Source organism: Acomys minous (assembly GCF_964271855.1).
Source record: "Acomys minous genome assembly, chromosome: 4".
Taxonomy (NCBI): Eukaryota; Metazoa; Chordata; class Mammalia; order Rodentia; family Muridae; genus Acomys; species Acomys minous.
In genome coordinates this window covers 53,287,587-53,305,933 of record NC_140486.1, presented here as the reverse complement: position 1 = coordinate 53,305,933, position 18,347 = coordinate 53,287,587, and the positions used below count along the sequence as shown (strand labels likewise).

The 18,347-nt window shown below is 39.6% G+C and overlaps 1 protein-coding gene and 1 long non-coding RNA gene across 4 annotated transcripts in view; both read left to right on the top strand.

Annotated features, from left to right (window-relative positions):
• IWS1 (interacts with SUPT6H, CTD assembly factor 1) overlaps positions 1 to 9,347 on the top strand; it is a 41,517-nt gene extending 32,170 nt beyond the window's left edge. For 2 of the 3 annotated variants that reach the window (XM_084780575.1, XM_084780573.1), the window contains exons 13-14: positions 866 to 977; positions 7,298 to 9,347. In XM_084780575.1, coding sequence (XP_084636701.1) covers positions 866 to 977; positions 7,298 to 7,429 — 244 coding nt within the window. In that variant the 3' untranslated portion in view covers positions 7,430 to 9,347. Of the gene's footprint in view, positions 1 to 865; positions 978 to 1,283; positions 2,627 to 7,297 lie in introns of those variants that run through there. The other variant, XM_084780574.1, reaches the window with a different exon arrangement.
• A 6,795-nt stretch (positions 9,348 to 16,142) lies between these two features.
• Positions 16,143 to 17,926, top strand: LOC311596791. The gene is made up of 2 exons (XR_014778980.1): positions 16,143 to 16,878; positions 17,363 to 17,926. It is a non-coding gene; the product is annotated as an uncharacterized lncRNA (long non-coding RNA).
• Positions 17,927 to 18,347: the final 421 nt, after the last annotated feature.

The window sequence follows — 18,347 nt, the reverse complement described above, 5'->3', positions numbered from 1 at the left end:
GACAGTCTCTCTGTGTTACCCTTGCCTGTCCTCTCTGTTACTTCTTATAGCTGGAAGGAAATTTGTAGTGACCTTACAAGTTTCCTACAAGAAGAAACAAATGAAAATGTATGAGTTGCATATGCAAAAAACCTTGTGAACCATGGCATACTTGGAGATTTGGGGATCATTTTGGCAACCTAATTCTTCTTATTCTCTTAGTGACTCTTGAGACTAGAGAACTTAGGATTTGGAGTACTCTGGAGCTAGAGAGGTGGCTCCAGAGCACTTGCTGCTATTTCAGAGGACCTATGTTTAGTCTGCAGCACTCACATTGCTTGTAACTCCAGTCCCAAGGGATCTGACTTCTTTTTCTTGTGGTACATGTGCGTATAAGAAATGCTCGTACACATAAATTAAAAAAACAAAATTTTCTTAAGACTAGCCTTGGAAAGGACAGAGCATGATTACATCTGAGCCTGAGAAACACAAGAATCCATACAAATAAAAAGCAAGTTGGCATTGATGTGTGAGTAGTTCACACAGGATAGCAGTGTGATGGAGGTGGTACAAAGTTGGTGGTTAAGATCTGAAACATGCAGCCAGGCATGGCAACGCACACCTTTAATCCCAGCACTCAGGAGACAGAGGCAGGTGGATTGTTGTGAGTTCGAGGCCAGCCTGGTCTACAAAGCGAGTCCGGGACAACCAAGGCTACACAGAGAAACCCTGTCTTGAAAAACAAACAAACAACCCCTCCCCCCCCCCAAAAAAAGATTGCAGCAGAGTAGAGCGGGCCTAGGAATACAAAGGTGGAATCTCATTAGGCTCTGTTAGGCTCTGCTATGGCCAACTAAATAAGCAATATTTTCTCTTCCTTCCTCAGGGCTCTTAGGCCTGGAGATCCTGGCTTCTGTGCTCGTGCTAGAGTCCCAATGCCATCAAACAAGGACTATGTTGTCAGGCCCAAGTGGAATGTAGAAATGGAATCATCCAGGGTAAGTGAGCAGAGGAAGAGCAATACCATTTGAACGTTCCCCCTTTCTTTATGTTTAATAACACTTATAGCAGTTAAGGTTTGATTCAGAAATGTTTTGGGATCTCTTAGGTGTTCATTCACTTAAAGGATCATGAGAAATAGAATTTACCTGCTTTCTTGGATCTTCGTCTCCCTTTCTCTCCATCCCCTTAAACGCTTCTATTGTAAAATTGTCACGATAGACACTTTCTGTGTCATTAATGAAGATATTACCCTAATGCTGTTTCTTGGTAATGCTTTTCTTCCATCAAACCACTCTTTCTAGCCTGGTATTCTAAAAAGGGGCCTAAGTCGCTTGGAAAAGCATAAGAGGCGATTTGCAGAACAGAAGAGGCTCAGCAAAATGCATCGTGCTGTCAAGTTCAGCATTGAAGGCAACAGGATGCCTCTGTAGTCCTGGCCCTTCCAGAGTGTGTATACAAAAGGTATCCCCAAGGAAGCATGAGCTGTGCATGGGCTTGAATTGCCAGCAGAGTGAAACAAGTATGTGCTTTTCTTAGGCAGAAAAGGCCTGGCCTGAAGTCAGCTTCTGAAAAATGATCCTGGCTAGCAACCTGAGACATTAGGCCTCTGAATCCTTAGGAATTGGCATTGAGGTTCCCTTCTATGTCAGTATCCTAGAGACTAATAGGCCATTACTTTCCCCATAAACATTTTGTTTCTTCTGATTGTTATCCATTTTTATACTTTATTTCTCTGTGAAGCTTTGACTGTCCTGGCTCTCACTGTGTAGACCAGACATACCTCGAACTCAGGAGCCACCTGCCTCTGTCTCCTGAATGCTGGCATTAAAGGTGTGTGCTACCACTGCCCAGCTGAAAAAGCCTTTTTATTTGGGCCCAGAATTGTAGTCTGCATTACTGGTATACAAACTGCTTTGTGGTTTGTTTGTAGACAGGAAGTGACTTTTTTCCTGTAGTCAGTTACATGGGAGCATTCATCAAGAACTCACTACATAAAACCTTTTACTGGATATGCATCTGGTCATAAGTCACTGCCATTGAGATCAGGAGTAACACTTTGCTGCTGGGCACAGTGTCTGTTGCTGCCTTTTGTGCTTCTCCCTTAGCTTCTTTCAACTCACTCTTGTTCTTGCTAGTTGACATTGCTGTGATGTGCTCTTAACCACTGAAAATAAATAACGAGGATTAGTTTGATGAGAGGGCATCTTCCTCCACATATACTTCCTTTTCGCTGGTTTGTTCCATATCTAAACCAATGGCCACTTCTATTTCATCCCTTCTTTATACCTATTTCTGTTTTTGTTTTTGTTTTGTTTTGGGTTTTTTGTTTGTTTGTTTGTTTTGTTTTGTTTTTCGAGACAGGGTCTCTCTGTGTTGCCTTGGCTGTCCTGGATTAATTTCGTAGACCAGGCTGGCCTTGAACTCACATCAATCCACCAGCCTCTGCCTCCCAAGTGCAGGGATTAAAGGCGTGCGCCACCACGCCCGGCCTCCTATTTCTGTTTTTAACTTCCTTATATTTTGTCACTGTATCCTCCCTCATTTTCACATTTCCTTTCTTTTTACTTTTTTTCATATTTCCTTTCTTAATACTTTTATTTTTGAAAGATGGAAATGACATTGCAGCCATGAAAATGTAATAAAAGTTTGTTGGTCAGTCTGTTCCAGAAGTTCTAGGGGCCATGTACCCACTTGCTGGTTTTGCTGGCTATGCGGCTCTATCCTTATAGCTAGAGTGGGTAGGAGAACTATATTTTTTTTCCTCCATTATGAAGGAGAGGTCCCTTCCTATATTTTCAATTATAATTTGCTGGTATTTATCTAGGCTGCCAAAATGTAGCTCTATCAGCCAGACTGGCATATTATTTTGTTCATTTCTCCTATTAATCTACATTGGAGATTTGTCATTTTTAAGGATTGTGTAATAGTCTTTGTGATTTATGTGAATATATATTAGTTGTTTATTTCTGATTTTTAAAACTTTTTTTTGAGAGAGAAAATTTTGGCTCCCCCCCCCAAAGTGAAATGGTGGAGGCAATGCATATTTTTGCATAAAGTTTTAAATACAGGCATTACAGATAAAGTTAATATAACTTGTACTCTTATTATATGTAGCAATTTTTGTTTGTTTGCTATCTTATTTGTGTTCTTAAAACTCTACCTCCCTTCTAATACCTGACACCTGGTAGGAGAGACAGAAAGTTAGTGGGGAGAGGGGCATTAAGATCTTTTTAGACTACTTCCTGCTGATTAGGAGAGTTGAGCTCCTTCACGCAAGTGCAATCTTTTGTCTTGTCAGTTTATCTTCTTGTCTATTTTCTCTCAATCACTTGACAAACCAGCAGCAGGAGCAGCAGGTGCCTTCTTCACAGCACCCCTGATCCCTCTACGGGCTCTGGCACTTATACCTTCTCAAGAGTTCCGATAAATAAACTATCTATAGTTGACACAAATCATGTTCCAGAGCACAAAACACACCATAGTCAGCTAACATTAACATTTTGGCTAGGCATGGTGGCACACACCTGTAATCCCAGCACTTGGGAGGCAGAGGCAGGCAGATCACTGTGAGTTCCAGGCCAGCCTGGTCTACAAAATGAGTCCAGGACAGCCAAGGCTACACAGAGAAACCCTGTCTTGAAAAACTAAAAACAAAAACCAAAACAAACATTAACATTTTAGAACTTAGCTTTTTGCTCTTTTTTATGCATGCATGAACTAGCCTTTTTAAAGATTCCTGTCCTTTTTTTTTTTATTGAGTTTGATTTTAACTTAATATGGCAAATTTTGATTTGACTCCTATTCTTTTTGTTTGTTTTGTTTTTTGCCAGTAATTTCTGATTTCCTTGTTTGTTTGTTTGTTTGTTTGTTGAGACAGGGTTTCTCTGTGTAGCCTTGGCTGTCTTAGACTCATTTTGTAGACCAGGCTGGCCTCAAAGTCACAGTGATCCACCTGCCTCTGCTTCCCAAGTGTTGGGATTAAAGGCGTGCGCCACCACGCCTGGTTTTTACCAGTAACTTCTTTTTCTTTTCTTTTTCTATTTTAATTTTTAATTTGTTTACTTTATATTCCCAATTTGACTCCCATTCTTATTATTTGATATGTGTTGTCACTTAGTTCTACCCCCAAAACAAAAGTTTTTTTTTTTTTAAAGCAAATACTCCTTACTCGTCTTCCAAAAAGCTTCTTCCCACCTCCCACTGCTACTACTCCACACCCCACCCCATCCCCAATAAAACATGGCTTTCCTAATGTTCAAAGGAATGGTACAGAGTTGATGAATCAGGATTTGGGATGTTAGGTACTCAGTGCCCGTGATGAAACTTAGATCATTGAACAGCTTGTGGCCTACAACATACATGCCGTGAGCAGTAGTAGTCTGGCACTAGCCTGGGTATGTCCCTGGTACTGGTGCCAAACATCCTGTAAGGTTCAGGCTGTTAGAGAAGATCCTAGGAGTGAGTGAAGAGAAGTCCAGCGTACGTAGAGCTTCAGGGAGTCAGGTGGTTTTCAGATTTGAGCGGTAAGGCCTCCACCAACTCCTTTTACAAAAATGAAAGGGAAGGCTAAGAACGGTATGTTGGTGATATAACTTTTTCATCTGACAGTGAATTTTTATGCTGAGAGTATGAAATAAAGTATTAAATAATGTTTGTAATTGGGATATTTCTAGGAATTTTCAAGAATGCCATAGAAAGCTTGTTCCTTGCCTATGTTCACCTAGCTTCATATTAGGGTGAAGCTGAGTCCATGAGTGGACTAAAAAGGCTCACAGTACAGAACTTGTAGAAAGTCTGTAGCTTATTTTTAGCATTTCTGAGACTAGCTTTGCAGATAATTCAGTAGTAAATATTTGGGGGAGAAGTGAAAGAAACACATCTGTCTATAATCATTCATCATTCTGTTTTATTTTGTTAACCTTTTATTCTTTGAAATTTTATATGTGTATACAATGTAGCTTGATCCTATCTGTTCACACACAAACACACACACACAGTCCCCTCCATTATCCTTCTGGATACCCATATACCTTTCCTACCTTCATATTTTCTCCTTATGTAGTGTTTTGGTTTGGGTTTTTAATTTACTTGTGTTTGTGCATGTGCTTATGTGTGTGTGCGCCTATGGATGTCAGAATACAGCCCTTAGTAGCTGGTTCTCTGCTTCTACAACACTTAGATTCTGGGGATCAAACTCAGGTTGTCAGACTTTACCTACAGAGCCATCTTACTATCTTACTTACATGTAGTTTTTGTAATTCATTGAGTCTAGTTTCTGCTGTCTGCTGGAATGTTGACTGGCCTGTTAGCTTAGTCTTGACCACATAACCATAGGTGCATTGAGCTCATGACTACAACCATGCCATGTCCAAAAGACAGCTTTTCACAGTGTTTCTCCCCATTCTTTGGCTCTTATATTCTTTCCAGCCGCTCTATGAGCTCTGTGCTCCCTGAGCTGTGGGGGTGTTGATAAGGTTTCCCATGTATGGCTGACAACTGAGCAGCCACATATTCTCAGCATTTTGACTAATTATGAGTCACTACACTAGCTGCTACCCACTGAGAAAGAAGCTTCTCTGACCAAGGCCGAAAGTATAACCATGAATATTTGAAGGCACTCTGACAACATAATAGTGTAGCAGCACAATCGTAGTAGATTCCTTTCCTAAGTCTTATAACTTCCCAAGCTGTGGCTTTTGGTCAGGCTTGCAGTACCAAGCATGAATTCTCTCCTATAGAGCAAGCCTCAAATGGAATAAGAAAGTGGTTGGGGGCTGGAGAGATGGTTCAGAGGTTAAGAGCACTGTCTGCTCTTCCAAAGGTTCCGAGTTCAATTCCCAGCAACAACATGGTGGCTAACAACCATCTATAATGTGATCTAGTGCCCTCTGCTGGCCTGCAGGTGTACGTGCAGGCAGAGCACTGTGTATATAATAATAAATAAGTAAATCTTAAAAAATGAAAGAAAGTGGTTGGTTACCTTCCTAATAGTCATGTCATTATTGCACTAGTCAACCCATCTTGCTTGGCAATTCAGTATTGTAGCATTCAGTGTTCACTGCTGGGTAAACAACATTGGTGACTATTTCTCCTCTTTTCCCACTACTTCCTACCTCACTGCAGCCTACATAGCAAGAAAGGTTAACTCACTGTCTTAGTCATTGCTGTGAAGAGACACTGTGGCCCAGGCAACTCTTATAAAAGAAAGCAGTTAATTAAGTTATAGTTTCAGAGGATTAGTGAGCCCATTATCATCCTTGCAGGGGCATAGTGGGACCATGGTCACACTCACGGCAATAAAACATAGCTTAGAATTACATCTGATGCATAAAGCCTGGCATGGGCTTTTGAAACCTCAAAACCCACCCACAGTAACACACGTCCTACAATAAGGCCACACCTCCTAACTAACCCTTACATTCTTTTTTCTTTTTCTTCTTCTTTTTTCTTTTTCTTCTTTTCTTTTTTTGGAGACAGAGTTTCTCTGTGTAGCCTTGGCTGTCCTGGACTCGCTTTGTAGAGCAGGCTAGCCTCAAACTCACAGGGATCCACCTGCCTCTGCCTCTCAAGTGCTGGGATTAAAGGCATGCGCCACCACCGCCAGGCAACCTTTACAATCTTAATGTCTGAATTGTTAGTTATAATCAGTAAGTATTCACTGGTCTTTGACATCAGTGGTGGACATTTCCAGATTTATTTTATGAAAGCTGTCACTACCTTTGAAACCACATCTTTGTAATACATGCCTAATTTGAAAGCCTTTTAAATAATTTTTTTTTAACAAAGCAAACAAAAACAACTAAGCCTTTAACTGTAAAAGCAAGTGGGAAATGTTCTGGTAGTCGTAGTAATCATCAGGTATAGTTTGTGTAGGATTCTGGATCCTGTTGAAGCAGAGCAAAGACTCACACCAAGGATGAATCTAGAACTTCAGCACTTCAGGGTTGCCAATGTTGGTTGTGTTCAAAGTCTTTCTCTAATGACTTGTCTTTGTTTTTTACTTTTTAATACAAACACTGTTTAAAAGTGTATGTCAAGTAGTTAGCCCCATACAGTCAAATGTCAGTGATCAGATTGGGAAGATTTTAGTTTCTTTATTTTCCCCTTTCTGTTATCTAGGAAGTTTTTATGGCAAAATTAAAAATAAAGCACAGACAATAACCAGTATCACTGAGAATGTAATAGCTTTTCCTAACACTTACTCTGTCCTTGTCACCAGAGCATGTTCTGGTTATTGTTAAGCTTCAGGTTCTTCGGATTGCTACCTAGATTTATATAGTTCAATAATTTGTTCTTCAATTTTTCCCAATCTTAGTTTCAGGCATCCTCCAAGAAAGGTATCAGTCGACTGGATAAACAGATGAGAAAGTTCACAGATATCAGGAAAAAAAGCAGATCTGCTCATGCAGTGAAAATCAGCATCGAGGGCAATAAAATGCCATTGTGACCTTGCCTGGGACGTATCCCCATCTCTAAAAAAAATGCACAATGGACTATCAAGAAAGAAGATACTTTTAAACGTTTTAGTGTGTCTCTAAATGGTTCCACTTGTATCGCCTGTTGTCATAGGACTAACATTTCTCTCCGTTATATTTAAGACCAGTTGTCTGCTTTGTACAGAAGAGTACTACTACTGCTTCTATAAACTACGTAATAAAATTTCATTCTGGTTTTGGGGGGTTGTCTCATCATTGTCTTAGAGAGGAATCTGTGAGAACTAAAACCAGTCCTTTTTGCTACTTGAGTGTGATATAAGGAATTTGTGTGGCCTTTGTCCTTGGCTCCTGACAAAGAATATCTCAAACTCTGAGGATTCTTAAAATATCTTCGTTATACTCTTGATTTGGCTCATCATAGGCCCCTGAGATTGCTCCAAGGTGGAGATTGGTCACCAGAAATATACTTGGCCTAGTCACATTGCCTGTTTGATTAATCGCATGCCTTTGTATTGAAGCCCCAGTAAAGAAAAGAACTCTGGACAAGCCAGGTGCCTTGCACACCTGTAATCCCAACATTTGGGAGACTGACAGCGACATAAGAGGATCATCATGAATTTGAGGCTAGCCTGGATTACATGGCAAGACTCTTACATGCTCTGGACACTGCAACTGTGTTGATGTGCCAGAGCAACAAGGGCACAGAAGCTCTGCATCATCCTCCAGACCACGAATCTTCATTGACCTGGTTGGCCTAATTTGTATCTTTTCTAATAAGACTTGTAACTATACTGTTTTGCTGAAAGACAGTACTTTTTTGAGTTCCATGAGTCATTCAGCAAATTTTTAAACCAAGAAGTTCTTGGTGACTTCCTACTTTATAGCTACTGGCATGTTGATGGTCTGAAGATACCACTTGCAGCTCGTGTCTGAAGTCGGGCAGTCTTGTGAAGGAAGCCTGGGCCCTAGAACTGTCAGTTCTTACACTAACCCTGAGTACTTGGTATCAGAATTGAATTGTGTACTACTGTGTATGCCTATAATCTCAGCACTCTGGAAGAGGAAGCAGGAGTATTGGGAGTTCCCTCAACCGCCTGAGTTACTTTGCAAGACCCTGTTCAAATAAAGATTGTGGTGTCCCAGCTGGGGTTAAAATACAACAGCAAACTTTTTATTTTTCTTGTTAGAGTTTTTGTTTTTTGTTTGTGTTTGTTTGTTTTTTTGTTCTTTTTAGTGGGGGAGAAAAGATTAAGGAACTCAAGAAAATATAGATGCAATTAAAAATTACTCAGTTACGTATAGCAATTCAGCAAATAAAAACGGGAGAACAGTTTATAGTTTGTTCAGTTTTGAGAAATCTTAAAAACTGAGATCAGGAAGGTTTTGTTTTGTTTTGTTTTCCCCAGCCAAGACTACACAGAGAAACGGAAAAAAAAAAAAAAAGAAGAAGAAGAAAATGAAAATTTTATCACTAATCCATTAATTACTAGAGTTTCTTTCTGAACAAATTCAGGCCTTGATTTTAAAGACAGACTATTATTGGCCATAATGGCCTTTGGATAGTTGAAGGAATATGGACTTTATGGACTAAAACACTCTATAAGAACCTCTGGAGCAGCACATGATGGTGCATGCCTTTAGAACTAGAACTTGGGGGACAGGGCCAGAGAGATCTCTGAGTTTGAGGCCAGCCTGGTCTGCTTAGAGTTCCAGGACAGCCAGGGCTACGCAAAGAAACCCTGTTTCAGAGAAACAAAATGGGAGGAAATCCTCTTAAAGCCCATCAGTATGTTCAGCACCTGAGAGCAAATGATGTGTGCAGCAGAAGACCTTACAAAACAACAGGCAATAGGTAGAGGCAAACTACCTCCAACATTGTTAAATGTCATTAACTAAAACCAATAAACAGCACCTAACAAACTCTCAAAACATTTCTGAACATGAGAGTTATTTGCATTTTGGTGTCATAGGATGGGCCCCACTTTACCACAGTGTTGTTTATGTAAGTAAACACAATAGCAGGTGATAAAACCCTATCTTAAACTTGAAGAAGATGGGAGGTTCTACACTATTTAAAGAAAAAAAAACTACTAAATTATCTTTGCTGTGGGCCTTTTTCAGGGGCATTCCAAGCCTGACCCATTCATTGCCTTTGTAATTCCTGTTTACTATAATTGTCTGAATACTAAATTTAGCTCCCATATACCCTTCAACATTTTTCACTGATCTACTTTTTATTATGTTGTATGCGATTTCTCTTGCAGACCATGTGAAGGCATAGCTTATCAACAAGCTCTCCTCTTGAGCTCCATATCTAAGCATATTTCTCTTAAGAACATGCTTTTTATCTGGCCTGTGTTAACACACAGCTTTAACCCCAGTGCTTGGAAGGCAGAGGCAGGGGATCTCTGAGTTTGAGGCCATCCTGGTCTACAGAGTTGAGTTGCAGGTCAGCCAGGACTACACAGAGAAACCCTGTCTTAGGGCCAGGGGCCGGGCAGAAGAACATGGCTTTTAGGGGCTGGATAATCCAGTTCTGTTGGTTGAGTGCTTGACTAAGCCTAGGTTCTATCCCCAGTACCACGGATCACTGGCCTGTCACCTAGTGTACCTGGCTTGGGTACATGGCAAATACAAAGCCAGCATGGGCTACTTGAGACAGTTTGTCTCAGGATTGGCCATGTTGTCTAGAATGTTGCATAGTCACTCAGGTTCTTTTTTATAAAATGTTTTCATTTTGGCAAAAGATTTGCTTTCTAACCACTTTTAACTGTACAGTTGAAGTTCATTGCTGGGTTCACGTTATGTAGCCATTCTCTAGAAATCTTCATCTGACAGAACTTAGCTGTGGGCTGGGCGCAGCAGTGCATACCTTAATCCCTGCACTTAGGAGAATATCTGAGTTTAAAGCCATCTTGTCTATATAGTGAGCTCCAGGACATCTAAGACCGCATAGATCCTGCCTCAAAACAAAAAACAAACCCCTTAGCTTCTTCCGCCAGCTCTTGACAACATTCTGCTTTCTGCTTCTGATTTCTAGGAATTCACTTTTTAATTTAAAGTGAGTTGGGGTACATGTATCATGGTAGGCATATGGGAAATCACAATTATATGGAGTTCTTGCCTTCCACCTTTACATGGATTCTAAGAATGAAGCAGGTTGCAAAACTTGTGGCAAGCACTTTGATCACTGGGCTATCTTCACAGCCTGTTTATATGTGTGGGTGTTAATGCTTTGTCAGATGCATGATTTGCAAATAGTTTCCTCCCATTCTTTTGACTCTGTTGAGCATGTCCTTAGGTATAAAAGTAATTTTAATTTTGATGTAATTTATTTTTTGTGCTGTTGGTATCACCAAATCCAATATTATAAAACTTGTGTTCTTTGCTTCTTTAAATGAATTTCATAGCTTTAGCCCCTATGTGTAAGTCTGATCCATTTTGAGATAATTGTATATTGTAAAAGGTCTGCTTTTATTCTTGTGAATATGGGTGCTGATATGTTGAAAAGACTGTCCCTTTCTCATTATCAAAACTGATTTGACTGTATGAGGGTTTATTTCTGTGTTTTACTCCATTCCTTATGTTTGTTTGTTTTTCTCTATCTCCATGATACTGTTTTGGCTAGTGGAACTTTATAGAAGTAATGGTCTATTTATTCTTTAATATTGTTTCAGTTATTTGGGATTCCTTGAAATTAAGGGTGAAATGTGTATGAATGTGTGCACGCATGTTCCACAGCTGCATTTGGAAGCCAGAGGCAACTTGGGGAATAGGTTCTCCTTCCACCTGTGTTCTGTGGCTTGAACTCAGGTCATGAGGCTTGCAGTAAAAACACATGAAGAACCATCTTACCAGTCCCCTCCACTTTCCTTTTCGGTATTGTTTGGTTATCTGAGGTTCCTTGAGGTTTTGTATGAATTCTAGGGTGACTTTTCTATTTGTAGCTGTCTGTGTGTTTTAACAGAGATTGTGTTAAATCTGCTATTTGAAGTAGTACTGAGTTTATGTTCCTTAAACAGAAAATGTCTTTCCATGCAGGGTCCTTGCTTGAATTTATTCCTAAGTGTTTTAATTCTTTGTGATCTTATAAATTGTATTATTTTCTTAATTTTCATTGAAGATCATTAGCATGAACAAATGCAACGGTAATTTTATCTCTTCTTGCCTGATTGTTAGAATTTCTAGTCGTGTGTTCAATACTAGTAATGAAATTGGGCATTCACTGAATATAGTGTGGGCTTTTCATATGGCTTTTGTATTGTTGCCTTTCCTTTTAATTTATTGAGGTTTTTTTTGTTTTGGTTGTTTTTTGTTTGTTTGGTTGGTTGGTTTTGGGTTTTTTTTTTTTTTTTGGTTTTTCGAGACAGGGTTTCTCTGTGTAGCCTTAGCTGTCCTGGACTCACTTTGTTGACCAGGCCGGCCTCGAACTCACAGTGATCCACCTGCCTCTGCCTCCCAAGTGCTGAGATTAAAGGCGTGCGCCACCACCGCCCGGCAATTTATTGAGTTTTTAATCATGATAGGATATTGGATTTCTGTGAAATGATTTTTCTGTATCATTTGAAATCATTGTGGGTTTTCTTTATCTCGATAGTGTGCATTTCACTGGTTTGTGTTTTCTTTATTACACATATATACATATTCATGAGTATCTTTTTGGTATACATGTGCCTATTGGTTGTGGAGGTCAAAGGACAACCCTGAGGATCATTCCTCTGGTATTATCAACCTTCCTTGTTTTTTGAGTCAGGGTTTCACTGTCCTGGAACTCTCTAACTAGGCTTTGCTGGCTGGCTCGTAAGGCTCAGGCATCTACCTGTCTCTGCCTTCCTAGTGTTGGGATTATAACTATACACCATCACACATGACTTTTCATGAATCCTGGGGCTCAAACGTGTCTTCCTCCTTGCAAGGCAATCTGCCTCTACCAACTGATCTCTCTCTCTCCAGCCTGTCATAGATCTTTGCTGTTGTTGTTCTGTTAAATCATCCTGTCAGTAAATCCTTCTTGATCATGACATAGTGGGTTTTTTAAAATATGTATTGTTTTTTTATTTTATATATATATGGAGGATGTATATATGTATGTATACTACAGGTGTGCCTGGTGCCCCCATAGAGACCATAGGAGGGCATTAGATCCTCTGGAATTAGAGTTAACAGGACAGTTGTCATCTGCCATGCAGGTGCTGCTGGAAACTGAACCTGGGATCCTCTGTAAAATCAACCAATGCTTCTAACTACTGAGCCATCTTATCAACCCCACATAATCCTTTTAAGGTGTTGTTGAATTCTGTTTGCTAGTAATTTTTAAAATTTGTGTGTGTGTGTGTGTGTGTGTGTGTGTGTGTGTGTGTGTGTGTGTGTGTGTGTGTGTAGCGAGGGCAACTTGAGTCTATTTTCATTCTACCATGTGGGTTCTGAAGGTCAAACTTAGGATGTCAGACTTGGCAGCACAGCTATCTCCTTAGCCCATGTTAGGCTTTTTTTGTTGTCATTTTGTTATGGAATTGTTTTGTTTTTAAGGATTTTTGTAGCCTGCTTGGTTTTGGTATCAGGGTAACGCTGGCCTCATTATTTTAGAGATGCTTACTTTTTATAAGTTTTCAAAATAGTTTGTCAGAATTAATTTTAATTTGGCCAGGCGTCACAGTGCATGCCTTTAATCCCAACACTTGGGAGGCAGAGACAGAGACAGGAGGATCTCTGACTTCAAAGCCAGCCTTGTTTGCATAGCAGCTTTAAGTCACCTGTCTTAAAAAGAAAAAAACAAAAATAAAAACAAAAACAGAAAGAAACATACTGTTAGTTCTTTAGATGGCTGGTAGGGTAGAATTTACTGCTGAAGCCACCTGCATCTGGACTTTCCTTTGCTGGAAAGGTTTTGATAGTAGATGTAATCTTACTAGTTAGAGCTCTGCCTATTTAGATGTATATTTCTTCATGAATCAAGGTTGGTGATTTTCTATTTTATCTATTATTCAATGGATATATTGATGAGATAACAGTTTATAGTGATTTGTACTTTTCAGTCTTGGAAAACTGGCCATGATGTCCCCAATGCTTTTTAAGGTGCATCACTGTGTGTATGTATATTCACATGTGTGCAAGAGTGTGCACATATGTGGTAGGGGTCTTGAACTTAACATACAATCTCATTCTTTTTCTATTTATTGAATCAAAATCTCTCAGTTGAATATAGAGCTCTTGACTGGCCAGACCAATAGTCATGATGCCCCATCTTTGCCTCTTAAAAGTCCTGGATTAAACAGCCACACCCCTGCCTAGCTGGTTTACTTTCAAGGTGGTGGTGTGGGGACCTGAGCTCTAGTTTCCTGCTTGCATAGGAAGCACTTTATCTAGTGACCCATCTCCTTAGCCTAGTGTCCCCATTTTGATTTGAAATTTTAGTTGAGCTCTCCCCAGCCTCTTTCCTAGCCAATCTAGTTAAACATTTATCAGTTTTGAGATTTGAAAGACCGATTCTTGGTTCTTTTATTTTTATTTTTCTTCTGCTCTGATCTTTCTGCTTGTTCTTTCCCTTGTTCCTTAAAGAATAAAGTTAAGCTGTTGAGAGCCTTGCTACATAGCTGCCAATTTCAGTGTTGCTTTTATTGTATCCCAACACTTTTGATGTTTTGTGTTTTCTCATTTGTTTCAGGGAATGTGCTAATTTCCTTCAACCATTACTTGTTTTTAAAATGTCCTATTTATTTTACACATAGTTGTGGGTTTTGTAGTTTCCCCTTAATGTATTAAGGCTCTTTGTGGCTCTGATCTATCCCATAAAGTGTTCCATGTGCACTTGAGAAAGGTATGTATTCTGCTTATTGGATTACGTGTTGTGAGGTCCACATAGTCTATGGTGGTGGTCAGGTTTTCTTTTTCCTTCTTGATCTGTCTTCCTATTTTGTCTGTAAGTAACCCTTAAACAGTCTAATTTTCCCATAGTTTCCTACCAACATTTTCTTCATATACTTAGCAATTTTACTTGGCATATCTTTGTTCATAATTGTTGTGTCTAATTGGTGAATTAACCTTTATTTCACTATGTAATATCCTATGTCTCTTACTTGTATGCTATTTCCTTCTTTCGGTTACTATAGTTGCATGGGACATATTTTTCATTCTGTCAGCTTAGTGTGTTTAGTTCTAAAGTGAGTCTCTTGTATATAATAAATAGTTTTAAATTATTCTTCCAAGCTGTATCTTCTATTAGGTTATTAAATTCATTGATGAAGTAACTACTGTAACTATTAAAAGAAAGGGCTCACAGTTGCCATTTTGTTGTTTTCTGTCTTACAGGTTTTTTGTCCTTTATCTCTTCTTTTACTGTTTCTTTGTATATAGTTGCTATTTATAGTGGCTTGTTTGATTTACTTTCATTTCTTTTTGTGTATATTGTATATATGTTTTTTATGAGGCTTACATGAAACATCCAAAACTACAACAATCTCTTTTAAACTAATAATTTCAATCACCTACAAAGCTTTTTTTCTCCTTATAGCCCTTTTTTTTTTACATTAGCAATGTCACAAAAAAAATATAATGTGTGTCCAGTAACAAGTTTATAACTTTTTATGCTTTTCTATTTTAAATAATGTTAAAGAATAAAAGAAGTTGTGAACCAAAATTACAAAGCTGTTAGTTCTTTTGTTTGTGTGTTTATTATTAAAGGAAAATTTTATGTCCTTATGGCTTTGAGTTTATGTCTATTATCCTTTCTTTACAACTTGAAGGATTCCATTCTGCATTCCTTATAAGGTAGGTCTGGTGGTAATGAACTAACTTCTGCTTTTTTCATTTTTCCCTCATTAAAAAATATATTATTGCATGTTTGTATGTGCAAGGGCGCTGCATTGCATATGTAAAGACCAGAGGACAACTTTGGAGAATCAATTTACTCCTGCCTTTACTGGATTCTAGAGATTGAACTCATTTTGTCAGGCTTGCACAGTAAACACATTACTCGCTCAGCCCAACAGCCCTCTATTTCACTAGTCATCTCACTCATTTTTGAAGACCAGCTATTGTGTGACAGAATTTTCCTGGGAAGATGGAACACACACTGCTACTCACCACAGATAGGGAGCTCACAACAGACCAAAATATGGATACCACTGAAGTCCAGCTTGGAAACCAGTGAGTTTTATTGGGGCCATTTACAACAGAAGTGATTCAAAGACAGCTGTATCACCAAAGCCCACCCCAGCATGGATGACAGCTCACAAAATGTGGAAACTCAACAGGTTTGAGAGTTGTCCTTACCATATACCTCAGTTGGTCTAAGGCCCTTCAGGCAGTTCAGCCAGTCGACTTCTCCCAGGAAGCTGGTGTGGTGTCAGAGCCTCCTTTGCATCTTGGCTTGTCTTGAGTCACCTTTTCTCATCTAAGCAAATGCTCAGCCTACTTTATGCTTGTGATGGATGAGCCTAGTGAATCTGGTCAGTGAAAGGGATTCCCTGAAGCTATTTTGAATTACTTTTTGTTTTAAGGAGCTTCCCTGGGAGATGGACTCAATCTCAGAGGAAACTGCTACCAAACACCTCTAAATCTGGGGCGTTTAAATACTTGGTCCGCAGTTGGTGGCTATTGTGGAAGTGTGACCTTACTGGAAGTATATTACTGGAGGTGGGCTTTGAGGTTTCAAGACTCATGCCATTTTGAGTTATCACCTTCTGTTTCCTGTTTGTGATTCAAGATGTACACTTTCAGATACTTAAGATATTTGGCAAAGAATGTGGTGGCTTTCTACCCTTTTCCTGAGAACTTGCCTATGGTTAAATTTAAAAGTAATAGACTAATGTCTTTGGTGGAGGAGATTCCATGCCAGCCTAAGAGTAACTGTTGTGTGGCTATTAGGGTTTTGTTGTTGTTGTTTTTGTTTTTCTTTCAGGTGTACAATGAAGAAGAACAAGTAGTGCAGAAAGAGATACAAAATGTAGTGTTTGCAGAGGAAAAGGGCCAAGGCTTGTACTGGAAGAGAGACTATACCTGTTAAGGGAGGCCAAACCTGCATTGAAATGAACAGATGGGTGCCCTCAGGGCAAGATCCCACCCAGGTGAAGTTCCAAGTTGTGAAAAGAGAAAGGAAAAGACCCAAGGAATTAACAAACAGTTACAAATATGATTCAAGGGGACCAGGATTCACGCCAACTTGGCAACTGAACCTTGATAGTATCATCCAACCAGTTCTTGCTTTAGAGTCATGAAAGATACACATGTAAAGTGATCATGGAATCTCCCACAGTTAAGGAGCGCCTCTGGGACCAGGCATGTGGAAGTAAAGTCTGGGTTGCTCTGAAGACCCCAAAATATTAAAGGTGCCAAAACTATGGGATATCTGCCAAGGAGATCTGGATACAAGAAATGGAACCAGGCTATTATAGTCAACAGAGCCTAATGGGGAGGGTCATAAAGCCTGTTGACATCAGACTTGGAGCTACAGGATTTAGAGGTTTGCCCTGATATGTTTTTGGCCTTGCTTTGATAATAGTATCTCCTCACTATACTTAGATTCCTAAGTATAGTGGAATGGTAGCATATATTCTGTTCTATTGTGTGTTGGAAGTGTGTAATTTGCTTTTGACTTTACAGGGACTTCCAATTAAAAAATTGCCTTGAGTCTTAGAAACTGGCCTTTTAAACTGTTCTGAGACTGTGGAAGACTGGGGACTTTTTAGTTGGACTCATGCATTTTGCACTATGATATGGCCATAAGCCTATGTGAGCAGGGAATGGAATGTGGTAGTTTGAATGAGATGTCTATCATAAGTTTAAGGCATTTGACTGTTTGGTCCCCAGTTGATGATTGCCTCTGGAGGGTTAGGAGGTATGGCCTTCCCTGAAGAAGTATAACACTGGAGTGGGGGGGGGGGTGGCTTTGAAATTTCAAAAGATTATGCCATTTTGAGTTAGCTCTCTCTGTTTCCTGCTTGCAGATCAAGATGTAAACTCAACTGCTGTTCCTGTGTACCACCTGCTACCTTCACTCTGCCATGTGGTCCCTGACCCTCTGGAGCTGTAAGCCCCAAATAAACTCTTGCCTTGGTCATGGTGTTTTATCACAGCAATAGAAAAGTAACTGATAGAGACACCACACATGAACATTCCTCGTGGTACAGAATTCAGTGCTCATGGTTTGAGAGTCAGAGAAGGACAATCGCCTGCCCTTTGAGTCTGCAGGATGCATGACTTCTAATTCTCTTTGGTGTACATTTCATGAGCAGCAAGAAGGGTTTTGACTAGAAATATTGTGGAAATTAGTGGGTTTCCCCAGATAAGTTCTGTATTAATCCCATCAGTCTTGTAGAAGTCAGCCAGTATACTCATGCACACTGTTCTAAGCCTCTTTTGAAAACCACATCAGGGAAGAAGCAAGGCCAGACTAGAAGAGTGAGTTCCTGGCTGATCTGGAACACACTGTGGATCAAGCTGGCCTCAAACTCACAGATACCCCTGCTTCTGCCTCCTGAGTGATGGGATTAAAGGCATGCATCACAACACCCAGCCTGACTGACAAATCTTACTTGAAAACCTACTTCATATATGATCTATAGCATGCACCACCACACTCAGCAGTTTAGAGCCCTAAGTTTGATCTCTAGCACTGTATAAAACAGGTGTAATTAAAAGTTAGCTTCAGCTGCCTTCTCAGTTCTCTTCATATGTAAAAAACCAGGCCTCAAGTCTCACTTTCCTATTCCTCCATCTGAGAAAGACAGTTTACCTTGCTACCAGTCTCTAAAAAGAGATAAACTAACAAAATAGACTCCAAAGAAACTTTTTACTATTCCTTTATTTAGAGGAACTTGCTTTACAATGACTGCTGTCAAGTAATCACCTGTTTCTCATGGTAAATAACTGGATTTTTAAAAATGTAAAGTTTAGGTAAGGTCTGAGGATATGAAAATTTAAGTAAGTTGT